The following is a 21,220-nucleotide window of genomic DNA, read 5'->3' on the forward strand; positions in this document are numbered from 1 at the left end:
TTGTTTGAGCTTTGAGTTTATCATCCTCTTTAAATCTCCCTTAGCTGGTAGGGGAATTGTCACCAGAGGGGTTAAGGCATTTACTGACTCGGAGGCCTTGCTTTGTTCTGTGGCAAACTTGTTGTTATCATCCTGGTTTTATGGGTAGAGAAATTATCACACGATTAAGAGATTTACCCAAGGACGCTCCACTAGTGATCTGAATTTGAACCCTAATTTTCTTGCTCAGGAGATCATGCTTTATTCACTGTGGTAGTCTGCTTGTCGATTAGCCCTTCACTGAGCAAGTTTAAAGCTTCTGAATGCTCTGCTCTCCAGCCAGCAAAGCTAATCTTGTTCTTTCCATGTTGCTACCCACCAGAGATCACGGAGGAGTCTGTACTGTGGGCTGGTGGGAAGTATGTTTCCGACAGCCTTACCTGTACTCAGTGTCATAAGGCCATAAAGACAAGTCAAAGTTTAAAATTATATACACAAATTGATTCAGTTAACAAACGTTTATTCAACGTTTCTACTACCTGTTAAGTAGTAACTAAGTGCTCTGGAAATAGTGTTGAAGATCACAGTTCATGTTGGTTAAAAAGAAAATAAATCCAACACAAATATGTTGGTATGCCACTTATGACACAGTGCCCTTACAGAACCGTGACAGTTCTATGAGAGCTCTGACGCAGTCCCACTATGAGGGGCTGAGGTAGTCGGCCTTGGGTGTGAGGGAGACCTTCTTAGATGAGGTCACATTTGAACCAGGTTTTGAAGGGTGAACAGGTTACAGAGATTTAGGGTGTTACAGGGAACAGCGTGTGCAAAGGCACAGGGTGTGGAAGAGCAAGTGTGTGTGTTGAGAGGATGGTGGGTAATTTAGCGTGTGGTGTAGGGAAGACAATGGTAGGAGATGGAAAGTGCCTGCAGAGCCAGCCTGTGGTCAGACTGTCAAAGGCTTTGACGTCTTGTGGAGTTTGGACTTTACCCTTCAGACATCAGAACCCATAAAAGTTTTTAAGCAGATTTACGTTTCGGGAAGTTGGCACTGGAGGAGTTGTGGGAAATGGCTCAGAGCAGAGACAGGCTGGTGGCAGAGTGGGCTGCGGGGAGATGGGTGCAGTGGTCCTGGCCCGAGTCTTGTGCAGCTGCACTTTGGTGCCAGTTGTTGGGGCAACTGTGCCTTTCCGAAATGCGGCTGAAAACCACATGCTGTACACAGAAGGCCTCTGGGTTGCCAAAATAAAAATCATTTAGTTGAACTCTCTTTTCGAAGGGAGGGAGCGACTAGGTTCATGGTGAGAGAGTAAAGTGACTTGCTGATGGTTAGACTCCATCCACGGCCTTCTGCCTTAGTCCTGCATTTCTTCTCTGTTCTCTTTAAGAGGACAGGATCATATGCATTTTTTGCAAAGATTTCTAACTTTTAAAAAGTTTTTAAAAGGTTAGGAGGGAAGGAGAAACAGTTTTTGTTAGAACAGTTTCTTCTATGATGATTTTGAATAATAAGTATATTTTAGATATTTGGCTTAATGAGTGACTTTTTTGCTTCTGGTGATGTGTGTTGGATGGGCTCTCATATCGTAGGGCGTAAGCAATGCATTTGACTTGCTGAAGCACATAATAATATGTTGGGATGTATATTGTGAATTTTTTTCATGCAGAATAAAGCTATAGGCAGTAAAGCTTTGTGTAGACCTCTGTGTGGTGGCTGTGGTTCGTGAGTGCATTTCCTGCCAGGAGAGGCCTTTCTCCAGCCACTGCTGCTCCCATCTGTCCTTAGCTTCAGCCAGAGAGCCTTTCCTTTGAGGCTGAGGTTCCGTAAACTTGCACATGTAATGCTGACGTTTGACTTACGCTCCAGTGTCTAATCTTTAAGTAACGTACTTTATTATTACAGCCACCTTTGGATGTTCATTAATTCAACAGATATTTTGACTGTTGCATTAGGATACAACTTTCTCAAGATTATTAAGTCTGTCACCTCTTATTTATCTGCTTTGCAGCTTCTGAATTTTTGTTGCTGTTGTCTTCTCTTCCAGTCTCTTGATTCTGTTGAGTTTGTGACTTGAAAACCCCTTACCATCTTTTAGTGGGGTCTTGGAGTAGGAGGAGCTAAGCGGGCATGTCACATTCATTATCTTTACCTGAAAATCCTCTTACCTCTTTAAGCATTCAAATATTTTTGTCCATATCTTACTTGCATTTAAGGTTTCTTAATGTTAAGGATTTTGATGTTTTATCAACTAATTTAATCTAATATATAAAATTAACAATGTAAATTTTAGAAATTTAAATGTTTTTAATTACTTTTTTTTTTTTTTTACTAAGAATCCAAGATGAAGTTTTGGTATTTTCAACCGAAATGATTACTACCACTTAAAAAAATTCTTAACTGGATAGTACAATGTTGACTGGTGTGAGAATAGTTATAGATAGAGTCTAAAATTCTATAGCAGTGGGGGTATTTATACATAGCTTTTTAAAATACCTCCTTAATACTGTTTATGATCATTGGAGTTTTATAAGAACAGAATAAATAATGTAAACCATGAAGATATGAAACTTGTTCTTTTTAAGTACTTTAGTTTTGAAAGTGATACTTCGTTATATAAATTTTACTTCAGGTTTAAACAAGGGAAATTTCTTGAGGGGTGAGAGTGAATAAAATTTGATAAGATCTAAAAATTCCTTTAAGAAAAATGTTCTTTCTAGCAAATTCCTTTTTAGCCCACAACTGTGACCCTGTATGCCTTTACTTCCTTTGATTGATTTGTTCCTCGATATACCAGTGCTGCTTTAGCTGGAAGCATTTTCTCACCACAGAGCCTTATTTTTCTAATAATATTCTGTCTTTGTGTGTTTAACTGTGTTAACATCTGTGATTTTTTTTAGCATGCAATAACTAGCATATTTTGTTTTGCCCATCTGTAGCATTAAAAGATGATGAATCCTCAAAGATAATAGCTCTTTTGGAGCAGTTAGCAGTAGAGATACTCTTTTCATAGTGATATTCCTTTTAAAAGGTAAATACTTTCTTATTATGAGAATAATAAAGTGTTGTATGTTTTTAAACCCAAATCTTTAAAATCATTAATTATATTATTCCTTTTTTTTTTAAGTTTGAAGTTACCAATTTGTTCTGGTACATAATGTCCACAGGTCATAAGACAAATAAAGGGATTTGTGGAGTAAGCTTTTTTAAGCTTTGAAAGCTCTCCGTTAGTGATAACTAGTTACTGGATTGTTGTAGAGCGCTTGGTGTGGCAGACAGCCATTCACTGTGAGGTCTCCTGTGAGCTCTAAAGCAGTTAGGCAGACAGGCGAGTATTGACAGAACTCAACCTGTAATAAAACAAAAAATACCAAAAGTTAATCTTTGTTCTTTTTATTTTATACCCAAAGCCCTTTTTATTGAATTTGTGTTTTTACAATTTAATGTTTAAATTACTGGAGTATAAAGTACACTCAAAACATGGCCCTCATTAATGTCACCCGGCAGCATGATCTTTTTGAAAGAAGAAATCTGTAGTAGTAATGGGTCAGGATAAAAATGGATCCTTCTTGATTACAAACACTTTTATTTGGAATTTTAAACAATTTTTAAGGGGCTGGCCCAGTGGTGTGGTGGTTGGGTTTGAGCTCTCCGTTTTGATGGCCCAGGGTTCATGGGTTCAGATCCCAGGCACGGATCTGAACACCACTGGTCAGGTCATGCTGTGGCAGCATCCCACATACAAAACATAGAAAGGAAGATTGGCACAGATGTTAGCTCAGGGTGAATTTTTCTCACCAAAAACCCCACAATTTTTAAAATCTAAAGCTGATATTCCTTTTCTCAGTAAGAAATTAGTAAATAGGATCTGTACAAAAAGATCTAACATTTTTTTAATTGGAAAAAAAAAAGTCAGTCTACTTTTGGTACTTTACAAATACTGCATCTTTTAAAAAATTGGACTTGCTGATGCTCAAAATAATGAAATCTATAAGAGTAATGGTTTGTATTGGTTTTAGTAAATGTTGTTTAGAATGTCTGCTACTTTGTGGTGTTCAAGTTGATCAGTGTTTGTCTACAAATAAGATAATTTATTATTGTATAGTTTGTTCCTTCAGTAGTCACATTGACTCGGCGTGGGACTGACGCAGCCTTGACTTCAGGTTGCTCACAGAAGGACAGGGGACAGATAGGTAATAAATTGTACCCTGGGATATGTGCTATGCTGAGAGTTAAGGGCAGTGTGCCAGGGAGCATCTAGGAACAGCATTAAATTGATCCTGAGGGCATTAGAGAAGACCTTCCGGAAGTTTTAAAAGGCTGACCGGGGTTACCTAGATGATTGGGAACAGAGGTGGCAAGGCAGAGCCCAAGGTGGCACCTAGAGATGCAGGGATCGACGGGGAGAGACTCGTGCCTGCACAGGGAGAACTTGGGCAGTTTGGCTGTGACACAGGAAGAAGGAATTTGCAGGAGATGAGACCAGGTTGGATGATGCTACTATAAAGAATGTGGGTTCATGCTGTCTCAGTTTCTCAGTTATAATAATAATAGTGGTAGATACAGAAATAGTGGTAGCACAAGGAGCAGCGGGGCTAGCATTTCTCAGATGCTTGCCGTGTCCGTGTACTGCTCTAAGCTTGTACCTTGTCTCGTTATCTCTTTTATCTTTAGCATCCTTCTTGTCTTATCTCCAGAAGGTATTTTTATATTTGAAAAGCTAAAACAAGTTTAAGATAGCATTATCAGCACCTTCATTATTAGCACAGTCATCCTTTTGTCTGAAATTTGTAGAAATAGATGGACCATCGTTAATATCACAGGTTGGGAGTGAGATGGGGGTAAATCACTGTAATGATTTTAAAATTTCAAGTTTATTTTTTTAAACAGTCAGTTTAGTTCCTTAATTTTTAAAAACTGCTTTATTAAGGTATAATGACGTACATTAAAGTGCACGTATTTAAAATGTCCAGTTTGTTAAGGTAGACATATGTCTACACACCTGTGAAGCAATCACCACAGTCCAGATCATGACCATGTCTGTCACCCCCAAAAGTGTCCTCGGGCCCCTTGGTGATGCCTGCCTCACGGCCCTCTTGTCCTGCTCTTCCCTGGGTGGCAGTCCTCGCTGTCTGTTGCTGTGGATTGGTTGGCAGATTCCTTAAGTGCTGAAACAGCATCGTGGATCTGCTCTATGGTTTCTTTCAGTGCGTTCCTCCGGGAGTAGATGACACTTGCCAGTGTTCCAGACACACCTATCATTCCCTCATCTAACATTTTATCTGAGTGGGCCCTCTCCTGTTCGTTTTTCTGAAGCACTGGAAGAAGGGGTTCGTCAGGAGAATATCCAGATTTCAATGTCCTCATTATCTTTCTCTGTTTTGAGTGTTATCACATTACTTTGCCAGTAAATACACTTCCATATCATTGTTTTAGACAGCTACATAGTATTCTATTTTACTGTTAGAAGCGTCTTAATTTTTTGAGGCAGTTTCTCCCTGTTAGACATTTAGATTGTTTCTAGTTTTTTGATGGTCGTGCGACAAATATTTATCAAACTCAAATTGTCTGTCAGGTACTATTCTGACTTGAACAAGACAGATAAGGACCCTGCCTTTAGGAATTTACATGGCAGAGGAAGACAGAGAGTGAATGAGCAGACCGACGGATCAGGCTGTGGCAGGTTTCTGACCAGAACCATAAAGGAAATGCATAGGGAAGACGTGGTGGAGCACTTGGGCTGTGGGGGCTGCATGCTGCTTTGGACAGGCAGGTTAGGAAGACTTCTCAGAAGAAGTGGCCTGAGAAAGACAATGTTGTTGGAAGAAGGCATGACGAGGGCCAAGGCTCTAACATGGGTACATTTTCTTTGTAGAGTAGCGGTTAATTAAAGACAAACTTGCTGGACCATTCTTAATATTCTTTCTTTCTTTTTTTTTTTTTGCTAGGAAAGATTAGCCCTGAGCTAACATCTGTGCCAGTCTTCCTCTGTCTTGTATGTGGGTTGCCACCACAGCATGGCTGACCACTGGTGTAGGCCCGAGCCCAGGAACTGAACCTGGGCCTCTGAAGCGGAGCACACCAAACTTAACCACTAGGCCATGGTGCAGGCCCCTTAATATAATTTTTGTAAACAAATTGAAGACGGGAAACTGTGATATTTACAAATTTACACTAAATTGCTATGTGAAGAGGGATGCATTTCATAAATGCAGTGAGTGAGTGAATGGATGTAATACACCACGTGAATGGATAAGGTTCCTTGGGCAACTATAGTAAAATGCAACTAATGAAAAAAATAATTCAAGGAGCTGTTATAAGATAATGGGTAAAAAGTTAGGGGTCTTTGGGAAACAGAAAAGCTGAGAAAGTTTATCCATATATTCAACACATACTGAGCATCTACCGTGTGCCAGGCAATCTTGTGGGCATTAAGGTCACAAAAGTAAACAACACAGATAAAAACCCTCCCCTAATGGGGCTTCCAGGATGCAGATAGTAAACAAAACTAAAATATTAGGGTGGTAATAAGTGTCTTGAAGAAAACCAAAAGCAAAATTTTAAGTAATCTCTATATTTTGGTAGTTTTTAAATTATTTCCAACATGTTTTATCCCAGCACTTACTACATTGTTTTGCTAGATGTCTAATACTTCTTAGTGCTTAAAAAAAAAATCATCTAATATACCACATATTTTGGTCTTATTTGTGTATTTCCAAATTGTGTGCAGGAGGTGACCTTGTCCCCTCTTGCAACTGTAGCTGGCATCTATTTGTAGTTGATAGTTAGAACTAACTTTTCACAAAGAGTCTTGTTTCATGCCATTTTTATATCTCAGGTGGGATTTAAACATAGAAGAGAGATTACTCACCCCCAACCCACCTCTCCTGGTTTCATCATCGTGCCTTTGTGTTACATCCTCGCGTGTGTCCCAGATTCTGTGCTCTGTTATAGTACCTTAGCTCTAAGGTTGGGACCAAGGACAGGGGGGTATATAGTGCACAGAATCGTTGATGCTGACTGTAGAGCTGATAAATAGGAGATTTTTAGAAAAAAAAGTATAGGATAAATTCAAGATTATTGGGTTACTAATGAAGTTTGCAATTTAACTACAAGATCAATGTTTTTGCCTGATTTTTTTTTTTCTGTGCCTTGACCGTCTTTGTTTATTTGAACTCTCTACTGTAAATGTATATTAAAATTTGGACCACATAATGTAATAAGTGTAAGTAAATCAATAAGGATTTTAGGACTGAAAGATGTTCTGTAACTCTGGTGTACTGAGATTTAAAGATTTATTTCTTGAGCCCTTTCTTCTTAAGAAATTTTGTAAGAATACATCGAATTTTTATTTCAGTTCCTAATATTTATTTATTAAGTGAATTAATAAATTTTTGGTAACTTTTCTGTATAGAGAGTCCTGTAAACTTTTCTCCTACTTTCAGGTGGAGATTTGATTTTTTAAAGTGTTAATTTTATATTCTTGATATAAAGAGTTTGTAGCATGTATGAGGGTTTGTTGGGAAATGGCACAGTTTGTAATATTTATAAGACTTTCCAGGTTGTAAATGCCCGTGCCTTCTTTTCTAGGTTTGTTGAAGTTTTGCACTGTGGGCTTTTGTGGAATCGGGAGCCTAATTGATTTCATTCTTATTTCAATGCAGGTAAGTTAGTTCCAGTCTAGCAGACGAACTGCTTTTACGTTCAGATTTGAGCTCTGTGACCTCCTGGTGCACTTTAAATACGTTAGAAAGTAGTTAGAAATTCGTTTCAATTTTTCTTCAGATGCTGGGTCTAAAGGATAGCAACCATGGTTCCAAATAGCATTGCTCGACCTGTGCTCGACCAAATAGTAGTTCTAAAAGGCATAAGAACTTCATAAAAAAAAGGATTCTACACTCAAATGTGATTGTAAATATGAGTTCAACTGAGTTAGAGATTTCCTTTTTTTTTTTTAAAGATTGGCACCTGAGCTAACATCTGTTGCCGATCTTTTTCTTTTTTTCTTTTTTCTTCTTCTCCCCTAGCCACCCAGTACATAGCTGTATATTCTAGCTGCAGGTCCTTCTAGTTGTGGTATGTGGGGCTCTGCCTCAGTGTGGCCTGGTGAGCAGTGCTATGTCTGCGCCCAGGATCCGAACCGGCGAAACCCTGGGCCACCAAAGCAGAGCGCGTGAGCTCAACCGCTCGGCCACGGGGCCAGGCCCCTGAGTTAGAGATATCTTTACTGGATAACTTCTCAGAGTCTTTATAATTCGTATTATGAATCTCTAAGAGTGATTGAGGTTATTTCTCAAATTTGTTGTTTCTTTTCCTGATAGTCACAGCCACGTTGTCAGTTACTATAGTAGAATATTGGTGGGAATCTGATATTTATATATGAATGTATGGAGTCAGAAACAGGATTTTCTTTTGCACTGGACAGGCACTCTATACTAGTATTCTTTTGGTTCCAAATTGAAATTCAGCTAGCTTAAGCCAAAAAGGAAAAAGGAATGTCTGGGCTCTGTGGAAAATCTAGGAGTAGGGCTGGCCTCGGCAAGGCCAGATCCATATAACCCAGCGACGTGTGCAAGACAGCCCTGTGACCGCTGCTTTTTCTCCTGCTGCAGTGGTGTGAGGCAGGCACAGTTGGTGAGTCTGCCAGATGTTTTCTATTAAATTGTACTCAACTGGCTTTGGTTAACTCCCAAGGATTCTTCAATTAGAGAAGGAGATGGATTTATCACAACAGATGTCACAAAGCAGCGTTCAGGAAGCATATGGAGCAGCCAGTGTCTTCCGCCAGCCAGTCAGCGTGTGTTTAGATCACCACCAGAGTCGCTCTTCCTTCTCCTGCAGTATTTCCGCGCCTCAGTTCTGTCTGCTTAACGTTATCTTTATGCTTTAAGAGAAAGTCAAAATCTAGGAGATTTTTGGTAGCATACTGTGAGGAGGAGGCAGCATATGGACCAATAAGATACCAGAATTAAACAGGGAAAATATTTGGCTTTAAAATTGGGATTTTCCTGTCTTTATTCATAAACATGTGCCTAACCGAATACCCCGCCCTCTGATTGTGGGCAGGCGTGCAGGCAGGGAGAGGCTGAGGTACTTGTGCGCGTGGCTCAGAAGCAGGTTTCTCACTTTAAATGAGGATCCAAGGAATTTAATGTTACTGGGATTCTTTAAGATATCCAGAATGTAGAGTCTCTGAAACCCAACTGCTTGGTTCGTATTTCACACTCGGTTCTTTCTTTGGTGGTATCATTGCTTTGTAGCTGTATTTATATCAAATTGTAGAGTTTATTTGATTGAGCCACTGCTTTCTGGTATATGTATGCCTGAACTTTTCAGAACAAATAGTTCTTTTTTTTGGAGGAAGATTAGCCCTGAGCTAACTACTGCCAATCCTCCTCTTTTGGCTGAGGAAGACTGGCCCTGAGCTAACATCCATGCCCATCTTCCTCTACTTTATATGTGGGACACCTACCACAGTATGGCGTGCCAAACGGTGCCATGTCCACACCCGGGATCCAAACCAGCGAACCCCGGGCTGCCAAGAAGTGGAAAGTGCGAACTTAGTTAACCGCTGCGCCACCGGGCCGGCCCCTGAGTTCTTTTCTTAAAGATCTGGAATTAAGACCATCACATTAAGAGATTATTGAGGTAGAATTAGAGTGTTTGAATTCTGCAGTGAATTTCCCTAAATAAGACATTTTAATAGGCACAGCCACTTTAGACTGCTGTCAGATTAGGGGAAAAATAAATCACTTTTCAAATGTAGCAAAATAAGACTTGTAGCCTTTTCTACATGTCGTTTAATATACTTAACGTGTGATGGTGACTACGTTAGTTTGAGAGGATTACTTTTTTCAGCAAATCAAGTAAGTTTTTACTATAAATATCATAAACTATGTTAATATTTTTGTCCCAAATATGTTTTTTCTATTTCTTATAGACCTTTTACGTTTGTCCATCATCCTTTTATTTATTCTTCTTTCCTTCCTCGTTCTCTCCATCCTCTGTTTTTCCTTCTTCTTGCCATTAAATATTGTTCCCCAGTGAATAGCAGTGTTTTTCTATTGGGCTGCAATCCCAGAAACATATTGTGCATGAACTCAATACCTATAAAAACACACTTTGCTTCACAGTGTTTATAACAAAAATCCAGGAAAATCCTCTTAAAAAAGTAGGTCTAGTTATTTCATCTTTGAATCAAACAATATGAATTATAATGCGTGTATTGCTTCACATGTTGCTGTATTTACTGAAAATGCTTTTATGAGTTTGTCTATTTGTTAATAACCTTTTGAAGTTTCCTTTGATTTTTTGTTCTTAAAGAGTACGCAAATGGATGGGACCGGCCCTGTGGCCGAGTGGTTGAAGTTTGCGTGCTCCGCTTTGGTGGCCCAGGGTTTCGCGGGTTTGGATCCTGGGCGCGGACATGGCACCACTCATCAAGCCGTGCCAAGGTGGCATCCCACATTACACAACCAGAAGGACCTGCAACTAGAATATACAACTATGTACTGGGGGGATTTGGGGAGGAGGAGAAAAAAAAGAGAAAAAGAAGATTGGTGACAGATGTTAGCTCAGGTGCCAATCTTTAAAAAAAAAATATGCAAATGGAACCTTGTGAATGAATGATATGAAACAATATGTAGAATTAATTTAGTTCTTTTGTGTGTTCAACAAAAATCTGGATCAGTGGTACATGTGTAGTACACAGTCAATTATAAGTAACTATACTATATTACTACCGTATATATAGTTATTCATAAGGCAGTTCTGAAGATTTTAAAACACTCATTCCTTTGTGCTTGATATTTTTATATGTATCATGCAGGATAGATTAGACAGTTTAAGTTGTTTTATGAGAAAAAAATATCAGAATTTTTAAATTTCGTTTAAACCTCTTTTCTCGTTTATACAAGACACGCCAAACAGTCTGGCCACCACTATGCTACGGGGCTGATCCCTGGATATTTTTAATTATATCAAAACCACTGATGTGTACTCCACCAAAAAAAAAAGACAAGAAATTTCTTCTGTTAAGTGGAGACAGGACAGCCATAAATCAGAAATAGGAAGATGGGTAGAGGGAAAATGGAAATATGAGTTGGCATGTAGAAAGTTGTTAGAAGGAAGTATGTTGGGATTCTTTGTGACAATATTATACAATTCTATGCATCATGGAAGAAATTAGTTTCATTTCTGTTAACATCAGAGAGTAGATATTCTTAAAGGACTAATAATTATATAAGCAGCAGAAATTCACAGAAAGGCATAATCTCTAATGCATTTATGAATTTTATAAATAAATTTATCAGATTTATAAAATATCTCATTAGTTTGGCATTTAATATATGTAACTCATTTTAGCACTGCTAAAACTTTATAAAAGTATGTAGGATTATATACTGCGTTTATATTATTTTTTAACTTTTACACACCAGGTTTGAGTTTTCACACATAAATTTCTTGAGGAAAAAAAGACTTTTATTAATCCCCTGTGGCACTAGTAGTATGCTACACATAGGGTATGCCCTCAAAAGTTTTTGCTGACATGAACTTAATGCAGCAAACCTGTGAAAAGTGTGGCTTTGTGCCAATTACAGGGAACATGAAGAACTAAAAATGGGCATTTTTTAAAAGCGATTGCTTTTCTTTAGGACCTTAAAGTTCTAAATTTCATAAAGTCATTTGAGAGGTAATGAATAAAAAGTTGGTGTGATAAACTGTAAATAGTAGGTCTTATGCTAGCAATGAAAATGGGTTTAGTGAGCACCAATTAAGTATAATAAGTTGCTGTAAAGGAACTTACAATCTAACTATCCCAAGAGTGGTCTGATAATGAGATTTCACTTATCAGAAATAAAATCTTTCCTTGGGAACTGCAGGTTTAAGATAAAAAAGAGTTATCTTGATTTTATCATGTTTAAATTCTTTGAATTTTACTAAAATTTTTTAAAGCCCTGGCTTTTCACTTCAGAGCATAAATAAGACTGTGGTTCCAGGTTCACTTCTGTGCGAGCCGGTTTGTTTGGTCAGAGACACAGCCCACACCCGGGCCGTGAAATGCATGCTGGGATCGCAGGGAGGACGAGCCTGTGGTTGTGCTAAGTCTGTTGCCAGCGCCGGGAGGGCTGCAGTCCTCGCTCGGTCACTAGAGGGGGAGCAGGGTTTGAACCAGTGGACATTTCACAGACGTCAAGTCTGAAACAGCTCTCTGCATTATTCATTTAACCCTTGTATGATTTGTTGGGAAAATAAACTGGAAAACTGAAGAGACTGAGAATTTGTGTAGCCTCTGCTCTGTCCGTGACCTTGTTTAGGTAGATTTCACTCAGTTCGCTTCTCCTGTGGGCAGATTTTTATTTGGTGAATTAAAGGAATGTTCCAACAGCAGACGTTCCTTAAGCTGGCTCTGAGAGCAATCCCACAGCTGTGTCTCCCTCGGGAGAGGTGATGTGAGTCTTAGCCTCCCTGAGGAATGGGGCTTCCGTCCGTTCAGTGTTGACACTAACAGGCCTTCAGACCAGGTGAAGCCAGGCTTCTGAAGGCGTGACTCTGCGCTCCCTGGGAATTTGATGCCTCATTGAAATGTGACTAATCAGATGGTTTTAAACAGCCTCGTATGAAAATTAACTACACACGGAAGTCAGCTATGGAGACAAAAATGGACTTTGACTTTTAAGAGAATGTAAATGTACTTCTCTGGGGGAACTGGGACGGACACAGGGTGCATCGTTCTCCTCCAGTGCAGACAGCTGAGTCATTTTACGTTTTCACCAGGTTAATCGGTCTTCAGGAGACGATTTGATCTCACCAGTGTTAATATTTGCATTCTTTATATGGAGAAACTCAGAAGTGGGTTATATAGGAAAAGGGCACATTGATAGAGTTGTATAAAGTATTTTTATTTTTTCCTTTCACTCCTTAATTCATTCAACATTTCAAATTTAAAATTGATAAACTATTTGTGTTCCCTAAGCAGTGTGACGTCAAGGACAATGCAAAGCCGTTCAATGGGAGGTCAGATCTGTTGTTTAAGTTTAGGTGTTAAAGGACTTACTGGTTACCACATTTTTTTTAAATTAATTTGTTTTTATTAGAATGCTACTGAAACTTATACAAACAAAATCAAAAGTTTATAAATTGCAAACAAAACCATAACATCAATAAAGTTCAAATAAAATAAATCTCCTTTTTGTGTGGTAAAATATATATATATATTTTGCAGTTTTAACCTTTTTTAAGTATACAGTTCAGTGGCGTTAATTACATTCAGAATGTTGCACAACCATCGCCACTATCTACTTCCCAAACTTTCTTGTCATCCCAAACAGGAGCTCTGGACCCATAAAGCAGGAGCTCCCCATCCCCTCCCCACAGTCCCTATGACCTCTAATCTGCTTTCTGTCTCTGTCTGGGTATTTCATATAAGTGGAATCATACAATAGCTGTCCTTTTGTGTCTGGCTTATTTTACTTTGCATAATGCTTTCAAGGTTCATTGATATTGTGGCATGTATCAGAACTTCCTTCCTTTTTATGGCTGAATAATATTCTGTTGTATATGTAGACCACATTTTGTTTATATGTTCATCTGTTGATGGACACTCGGGTTGTTGCCACATTTTAGCTATTGTGAATAATGCTGCTGTGAATATTTGTGTACAAAATCTGTTTAAATCTCTATTTAATTCTTTCGGGTATTTACCTATGAGAAGATAAACTTTTATGTATAAAGCTAATTGAGGGGCTGGCCCAGTGGCGCAGCAGTTAAGTGCACATGTTCTGCTTCAGTGGCCCAGGGTTCCCTGGTTCAGATCCCAGGTGCAGACCTACGCACCACTTGTCAAGCCATGCTGTGGTAGGCATCCCACATATAAAGTAGAGGAAGATGGGCATGGATGTTAGGGCCAGTCTTTCTCAGCAAAAAGAGGAGGATTGGTGGCAGATGTTAGCTCAGAGCTAATCTTCCTCAAAAAAATGAAGAAAAAATAAAGCTAATTGAAGAGAATATCTTCATGACCTTAGATGGATTAAGCCTTCTTAAACAAGAGTCCAAAAACATAAACCATAAAGGAAAAAAAAAAGGATTTGATTACATTAAAATTAAGAAATTTTTAATTTTTAAAAAGGATACCACAGATTAAGGTAACAGTTAATAGACTGTGTAAATGGATACTGCCCAGAGGATTTGATATGTGGAATATACAGATGATTTCTGCAAATCCAGAAGAAAATGGTGAGAGCCTAGTAGTTGAATGAGCACAGTAAACTAACGGGTGAGTCACAGAATCACCCACATGACTCATATGTAAATAGAGAGATACTTCTGGGCATTTACTCCAGAAAACTCATGCTCCTGTCCACAAGAGGACATGTGCAGAGATGTCTGTGGTAGCAGGAAGTTGGCATCCACCTGGCTGTGCACACTAATAGGAGGGTGGATGTGTCCTCTGTAACACCAGCTGGCAATCACAGGCACTTACCTGTGTGTACAGACAGCCACATGGAAGTGTCTTACGATCATAGTGTACTGTGAAAATAGTCCAAAACTGACCAAGATGTTCAGAAACATTATTCAAGTAAATTAAAAATACATAGTTATTCAAACAACGTCACATGCTTTTTAAGAGTAAATACATATCCAAGTCATATGCCAAGTTAAGTGTATGCCCATTATTTGTGTGGGTGCCCATGGGTGGTTGGGTGAGGGTTGTAGAGAATTGGAGTGGAGATCAAAGGTAAAGAATGGAAAAACAACAGGAAATTTGGTGACCACTTAACATTCTTGACTTTAATATGTATTTCTAAAGTTTTCTGATTTACTCTTCTTCCTATAGACTTTATACCTACAGAAAAGTGTACCCGTTTGAGTAAACAGTTCAAGATTTTTTGCATTTACACTGCAAATAAAATTTCATGGTGAAAAAGATCAGAAGTGACATGAAAGAAGAAATTAAATTCCACTCCCTTCCTCCAAACCATCGCCAGCCCTCTCCGTAGGAGAGTGTGGGAGAACAAAAGAGCCCGTGTCAGACCCTGGAGCCCGTGAATGTCACCTGACTTGGAAAAAGGGTCTTTGCAGATGCGTTTAAGTTAAGGATCTTAATATGAAAAGATAATCCTGGATTATCTGGGTGGGCCCTAAATCCAATGACAAGCGTCCTTATAGGAGACAGAAGAGGAAAAGACAGACACCCAGAAGAGAAGGCAGTTGAAGACAAAGGCAGAGATTGGAGTGGTGTGGCCACGAGCGGAGCGCCGGGAGCCACAGCGCGCTGATTCACCAGAAGCCAGAGAGGCTCAGAGCGGATTCTCCCCTAGTCTCTGTGGGGCCGCGGCTGTGCTGATACCTGGATTTTAGACTTCTGGCCTCTAGAACTGTGAGAGAGTAAATTTCTATTGTTTTAGTCCAGTAAATTTGCGGTAATTTGTTACAGAAGTCACGGAAATAATAGAGAGGGATATGAAGTTGCTTTCTTGTGGCTTTAGGGCTGCCCACACAAGGGACATTGACATCCATTGTACGAAATATCTTCCCATAGTGTAGTGGCCCTCCTGTTTCCCCTCGTGGAAGGTTGAAGGCCTGCAGCAGCCTCTCGCTCGGTCAATTGCAGTAAAGTGTATGAGTGGTCTTGCTTCCCCCAGCAGACTTCGGAAATCCCCCCCAGCTGGTTGAGCGGAAGGGCTTCATGCTGCAGATTGGGCCTCAGGCCATGACTCAGCAGAGAAATACACTCATCGGTTTAGGTTTCATACTCTGTTGTCAGTGAACAAATGGACACAGGCATACTTAACTGAGTAAAAAAATTCCCAGTATGGCTTATTTTTTAAAATTTGTAACTTTGTAATTAATAATACAATAATAGACTCATAATAGAGGAATTCATAATTGGCAGGTGTTGTACATAAGCATATATAAGATGCTCAAAAACAGGTTTAATTTCTAATTTTGGTGAAGGAATATGGATTTGAAGAATTGAAATCTTTGCAGCTGATAGTTTTCTTAAAAATTAAGCAGGGATAGCAATTTCTTCTTTGATGGGATAGTTCATAGAAAAGTATGTTGACAATACCTTGTAGAGGTGTTTGCATTTAAACGTCATAGTCAGACAAGTCATACAAGGTATAGAACTTAAAAAGTACCACAGAGATCAGCTTGTTCTAGTCCTCATTTTGTGGATTGTCCAGAGAGGATTAACCCTGCAGCGGCCTGCTGACAGCTTTCTCTTCAGTCCGGTGCTCTCCCACACTGACTTGATTTGGTTGCCTTTGGTGCAGCTCTTCAAATTCTCTTCACAGAGAATAGCAGCAGTGCTGTGCTTGGTGATCTGGCAGTGTGTGTCGGAGGCGTTGAAGACAAGTGCGTTATCAGGAGTTTTGGGCCCCAAGTAACAGAAACCTCAGTTTAAATTGGCTTTAATAATATATCTGGAGATAAGGTAGTTCTCAGATTTGTTTTTTTAGAGCTAGAGAACATAGTGAAGGACCCAAACCCGTCCTCTCTCCCTCCCTCCTTCCCTCCCCTCCTCCCTTGTTTCTCTTGCCATCTTCAGTTCCTTTGGTTAGCATCATTTGCTTATGTAGTTACTTTCAGAGGGAGAAAAAGACCTGTTTCCTCTCACGCACGTCTTCTTGCGGGCAGAAGGCCCCCAGTGAACTTGTCCCCCAGCGATTGGTGAGAATTCTGTGCCCCCCCAGGCTGCGCCTGTCTCTGGAAAGAGGCCTGGAGTACCATGATAGGGCTGGTGCTGAGCAGCCGGCACTGCATAGTTCAAGGGGGAAGAAGTGCTGCCATTGATGGCTAAAGTGGGTGCAAAATCGGATCATGTATTACCAGGTGGTAAGACTCAGCTTTGGGGCTACCTTGTCCACAGGACAGGGAAACAAAACAGAAACAACCCCTTATCGTTTTTCTACATGGCAGCTGCTAACTTGACAAGATTGTGGAACGTCTGGGGCCTATCAGTTTTAGTTAAATAGTTCCATTTCCATGAGTCAGGTGTGCCTCAGGTGGACTTAGTAGAAAAGCATGCTATTAAAGGGTCACTCAACCCTCTATTTTCCTTGTTTCCAATTTTTCAGCAGGAATAAGTGAGATTGTCAAGGGAGATGGCATAGGAAGAAAAAGATAATAGGACAGAAGGCTGGTTCCAATCTGTGCACATATTCCAAATTAGGCAATTTTTTCCATAAGGTGTGGCCTATTTCTGCTGGCCAGGCTTTACTTTTCTTTGTCTTCCTCCTACAGTCTCAAAACATGTTGTGACTTCTCATCACCCGTTCTTTTTCTTGGCTTAATACTCACAGCATTCACTTTAAAAAGACACTGATGAACCCTTCACTAACTGTTATAATTTTTACATTGTTTCTTTTTCTCCTTGAATTTTTATTCTATTCCTATTCTCCCATAGCATTTTATCCTAACGTAATATATATTTATGCTTGAAATCTACTGATCATCTTATTTACATTAAAACATTTTTAAATTTTTTGTGATTTCTGGATTGAGCTGTCATTATAGTTATTAATGATATATAATTGATCAAAACAGCATAAATGTTACAAATTTTAGCAAATTATTTTTAATAAAAAAAATGTAAAATGTTACTGGAAATGCGTCTTTTGAACAAGATGTGGCAAACCCTACTTTTGGACTCTTGATTAGAGGAGATTTCCCGGAGTCCAGTATTTTGAACGATCGCTTTGTTTGGCACAGCAGAGGCCCTTATCCTCACGGCAGCGTGCCATCATAGGACTCAGGGTGTGCTCTGATGGGAAGTGTGTGTCAGGCCGAGAAGGACTGCAGTGAAGGGGGACTCGCGTGGTGCCTCCACCGTGGTAGTATCAGGCGGGTCAGCTTTACAGAGAGTGTTTGTGGGAGTTAAGGTCCCAGAGTTGATTCTCTTAACACTGTCTGGGCTCACACACACCTTGGTGAATCTTTGTGTACCCCTAAGGCTACCGTTTGAAGATTGCTACCTTGAACGATAGCTTGTGGAGGTCATATTAACCGGATTGTCGCAAATGTGGTTAAGTGGACAAAAGGACTGATGAGAGTGTGGGTTTTTTTCTGTCTCTCCTCCTTTTGCATTCCGTGTGGTTCTGGTGGGACTGGCAGTCACATTCGCTCGTCTTCTGGTTTGGCTGATCATATTAATCCTTTTCCCTTGGATACAGTAATTTGTCCAGCAATAGGCGTGAAAACCAAGCAGATGAGTCAGAGTCCTTCCTGGATTGGTATATACACACTGAGCAGGGAGATTTTACCTTCTTCCTGTCGGGAGCTGCTGCGCTTCCAGGATGTGCCTCTGGAGCCGTTGGCGCCCCGCTGGGAGCGCCTCTGCTGAGCTCGGGCAGCAGAGCCAAGCAGAGAGGCAGGGAGGCCGCTGGGCGCCGCGTGGGGCACGGACTGGCAACTCTTCTGATCCTGGGACCCTCCCCAGTATCCTTTTCAGCTGCGTGAGCCACTGAATTAATTTGTTTTTGCTTGAGTTAGTTTGAGTTAGTTGTGTTTTTGGTGCTACTGAAATAATTTTATTAACAACTAAGAAAAGTAAACTCAAAGTATTGTGAAAATATCTTTTGTAAAATGAGTAATTTTGAAAATTTTCTCTTCTAGATTGTTGGACCTTCAGATGGAAGTAGTTACATTATAGATTATTATGGAACCAGACTTACAAGACTGAGTATTACTAATGAGACGTTTAGAAAGACGCAGTTATATCCGTAAATATTTTCTAAAAGAAACAGTAAGTGAATGTGTATGTAACCTTAATTATAGTTTATTATCTGTATAAAATTATGAGAGTTTGAGAACCATAGGACATTTAAGAGATCATCTAGTGGTGTAAACCTCTCATTTTGCTTGTCAAGAAACACAGGTCTGCATATGCCGAAGACATCTCTCCCTTCCATAGAGTATTTTTGTGTGTGCTCATCGCTCCTGCAGTTCTCAGTTCAGACTCTCGTTCTTTGCAGTGAATATGGTTAGAGGGCAAAGTTCACAAGAAAAAAAATCACGTCAAAGCGAGATGTTCCATAGTGTTGTATGATGGTTGTGACAAAAGTGTGTGTTGCAGGTAGTGCAATACAGCACATCTTTTCTGCTGTCCTCTCCTGGGTCAATATGACCCTTGAACCTCTTTCTTCCCCTTCCTTAAGCCTGAAAGTGAATAGATTCTCAACCCTGAAGAACTGTAAGAATTTGTTCTAACCCAGAGTTTGGCCCTGCCCATGAGAGTTGTTGATTGGCCTCGGCTTTCACTAGATAATACACCTGGAGAAGCCAGGGACAACATCGGTCTTCCTGGTTCAACTCTCTGGTCTCTAGGACTCTGCTACCACAGGTGTTTATTTCCATGACTGTACCTTAGTCTCCTAATAAGTAATCTTCCAATGATGCTAGATTCTTCTCAGAATTTTGGTAGACTATCAGGAAAACAATTCCCAAGTGCACTCATTCTCTGCCAGGGAGAAGTCCCGTGTGACATAGGAACGGGGTCCTTTCGGAGGGAAAGTCAGGCTGGCTGTTTTGGCGGCAGTTGTAGACCCAGGGTTTTCACTTGAGAGTTTCACTCTCAGAGAGTGCTTCTAGAGGCCAGCAAGGGAGCGGACGTTTATTCTCCGTGTTGTAGTGTATAAGTAGGATGTGAAGTGTAATTTTGTCCTTCAGGTAGATTTCCCCTTTCATCACAGCGAAAGTGTGGAATCGCTTTATAGTTATTGTCGTGAGAGTTGAACAGTGACAGAGCCGGTCAAGACCTGAGGAATTTATTCAACTGATCGTCCAAACAGTTTTTCAAATCTTGTAAATGATGAGTCTTTGGGGTTAAAGTGGAAATGAAGCTGAGAGATCCACTTGCCTCTTCTTACCAGGGAACAAAATGAGACCTAGGGAAGCTGAGACTGACACACAACTAATCAGTGCACAGCAGGATGTGGAGCTGAGGTCTTCTGTGCGCACCTCTGGGGCCGCCCCTCCCCCCCACTGCTGTATCGTTCTGTATTAAGCATCTTCATTTCGGAAATTGCTACTCCTGCTTATGAGAAGGGTTGTGTAGTTTCGTGTAACCTTATTTTCATACTGTAAATTCTCTCTCTTTCGAAAGTTTATAGATTGTGTTTAAACCATAATGTGTAAAAGTTAAGCAGATGTGATTTAAGAAGCAATTCCATTCTCTGTAGCCTGTTATATAAACAGTTAATTGGAATTCCAGACTCAAATGTGAAATTCAGACTGAAGGGCCCGTTGAGAAGGCAGGTCTCTGTGCTGTCGTTCCGGTGAGCCCTCTGCAGTATTTAGAGAAGGGCTGCAAAAGTAAGAGGGCGTGTCCTGAGCAGATGAAGCATAAAACGTGCGTCTGCATTGGACCAGTAACCTCACTAGACTCTTGTAAAATATTGTGTTTTAACGTATTTCTTTTTTCTGTTTTAGGATTTGGGCCTCCTTGATTCTAATAGAGACCTCTCAGTTTGTGGACTTCCAGATTTTCCTTTTTCCTTCTTCACATACCACCTTATGGATTCTGTATAATTTTTTGTCGTGGTTGATGTTTTTGTTTTGTTGTTTTAGTTAAAAGCATATTATTCTGAGGTTGATTTAACAGGACTTTCTTGAGAGCTGTGTGGTAATGGTGTCTTTCTCAGGCTACTGTCTCCGTGAGATAGACAGCTTGTTACCCTTGTATTTAATGTCTTTTCTGAAGACAGTTGCCACTTGTCATTTATGCTTCTGAAAAATAAAAGTATGACTTACTCACATTTTTTAGTGCTTTCTTATTAAGAAAACATTCTTAAATGTTGAATGTGGCTGTCTCCTGCATTTTGATCCTTGAAAGCAGTTAATCCATGGTGTGAACAAATACATTTATATTGCCTGAGGCTGCAGGCTTGTGTGTGACAGCCCACCTGTTTGTCTGCAGCTTTCAGATCCAGCTTTTTGCGTTGGTATCCGGGGAGGTGAAGATCATCAGGAGCCTGAAACCCTGAGGCAACGCCGGCGCCTCTGGTGGATTCAGGCCTCTGGAGGGTGCACTTCTTCCTTTCTGCTCTGGGAGTGATGGAGTAGCTCTTGGCAGACCAGATGCTGCCTCACCTAGCTCAGTGCAGTTATCGCTGAAGCTGTACCGACAAGGTGGGAGCACCGAACAGACGATTAATGCCTGCTGTCTGTTCGCACCGCCAGCACAGCTGCCTTAAGTGACGCACCGGAGCCTGAAGGAAGCCGCGCCTGTCCAGTGGCACT

General features: G+C 40.2%; 1 protein-coding gene across 8 annotated transcripts in view; it reads left to right on the forward strand.

The window, feature by feature from the left end:
• TM2D1 (TM2 domain containing 1) overlaps positions 1–20,736 on the forward strand; it is a 38,056-nt gene extending 17,320 nt beyond the window's left edge. The window contains exons 5-7 of one of the 8 annotated variants that reach the window (XM_023642019.2): positions 7,568–7,641; positions 18,596–18,737; positions 20,411–20,736. In XM_023642019.2, the coding sequence (XP_023497787.1) occupies positions 7,568–7,641; positions 18,596–18,706 (185 nt within the window). In that variant the 3' untranslated portion in view covers positions 18,707–18,737; positions 20,411–20,736. Of the gene's footprint in view, positions 1–7,567; positions 7,642–8,671; positions 8,975–10,300; positions 12,255–14,813; positions 15,357–18,595; positions 18,738–20,410 lie in introns of those variants that run through there. The other 7 variants (XM_023642018.2, XM_070267566.1, XM_070267565.1 and 4 more) reach the window with 7 other exon arrangements.
• Positions 20,737–21,220: the final 484 nt, after the last annotated feature.

Source organism: Equus caballus, chromosome 5 (genome assembly GCF_041296265.1).
Source record: "Equus caballus isolate H_3958 breed thoroughbred chromosome 5, TB-T2T, whole genome shotgun sequence".
NCBI lineage: Eukaryota > Metazoa > Chordata > Mammalia > Perissodactyla > Equidae > Equus > Equus caballus.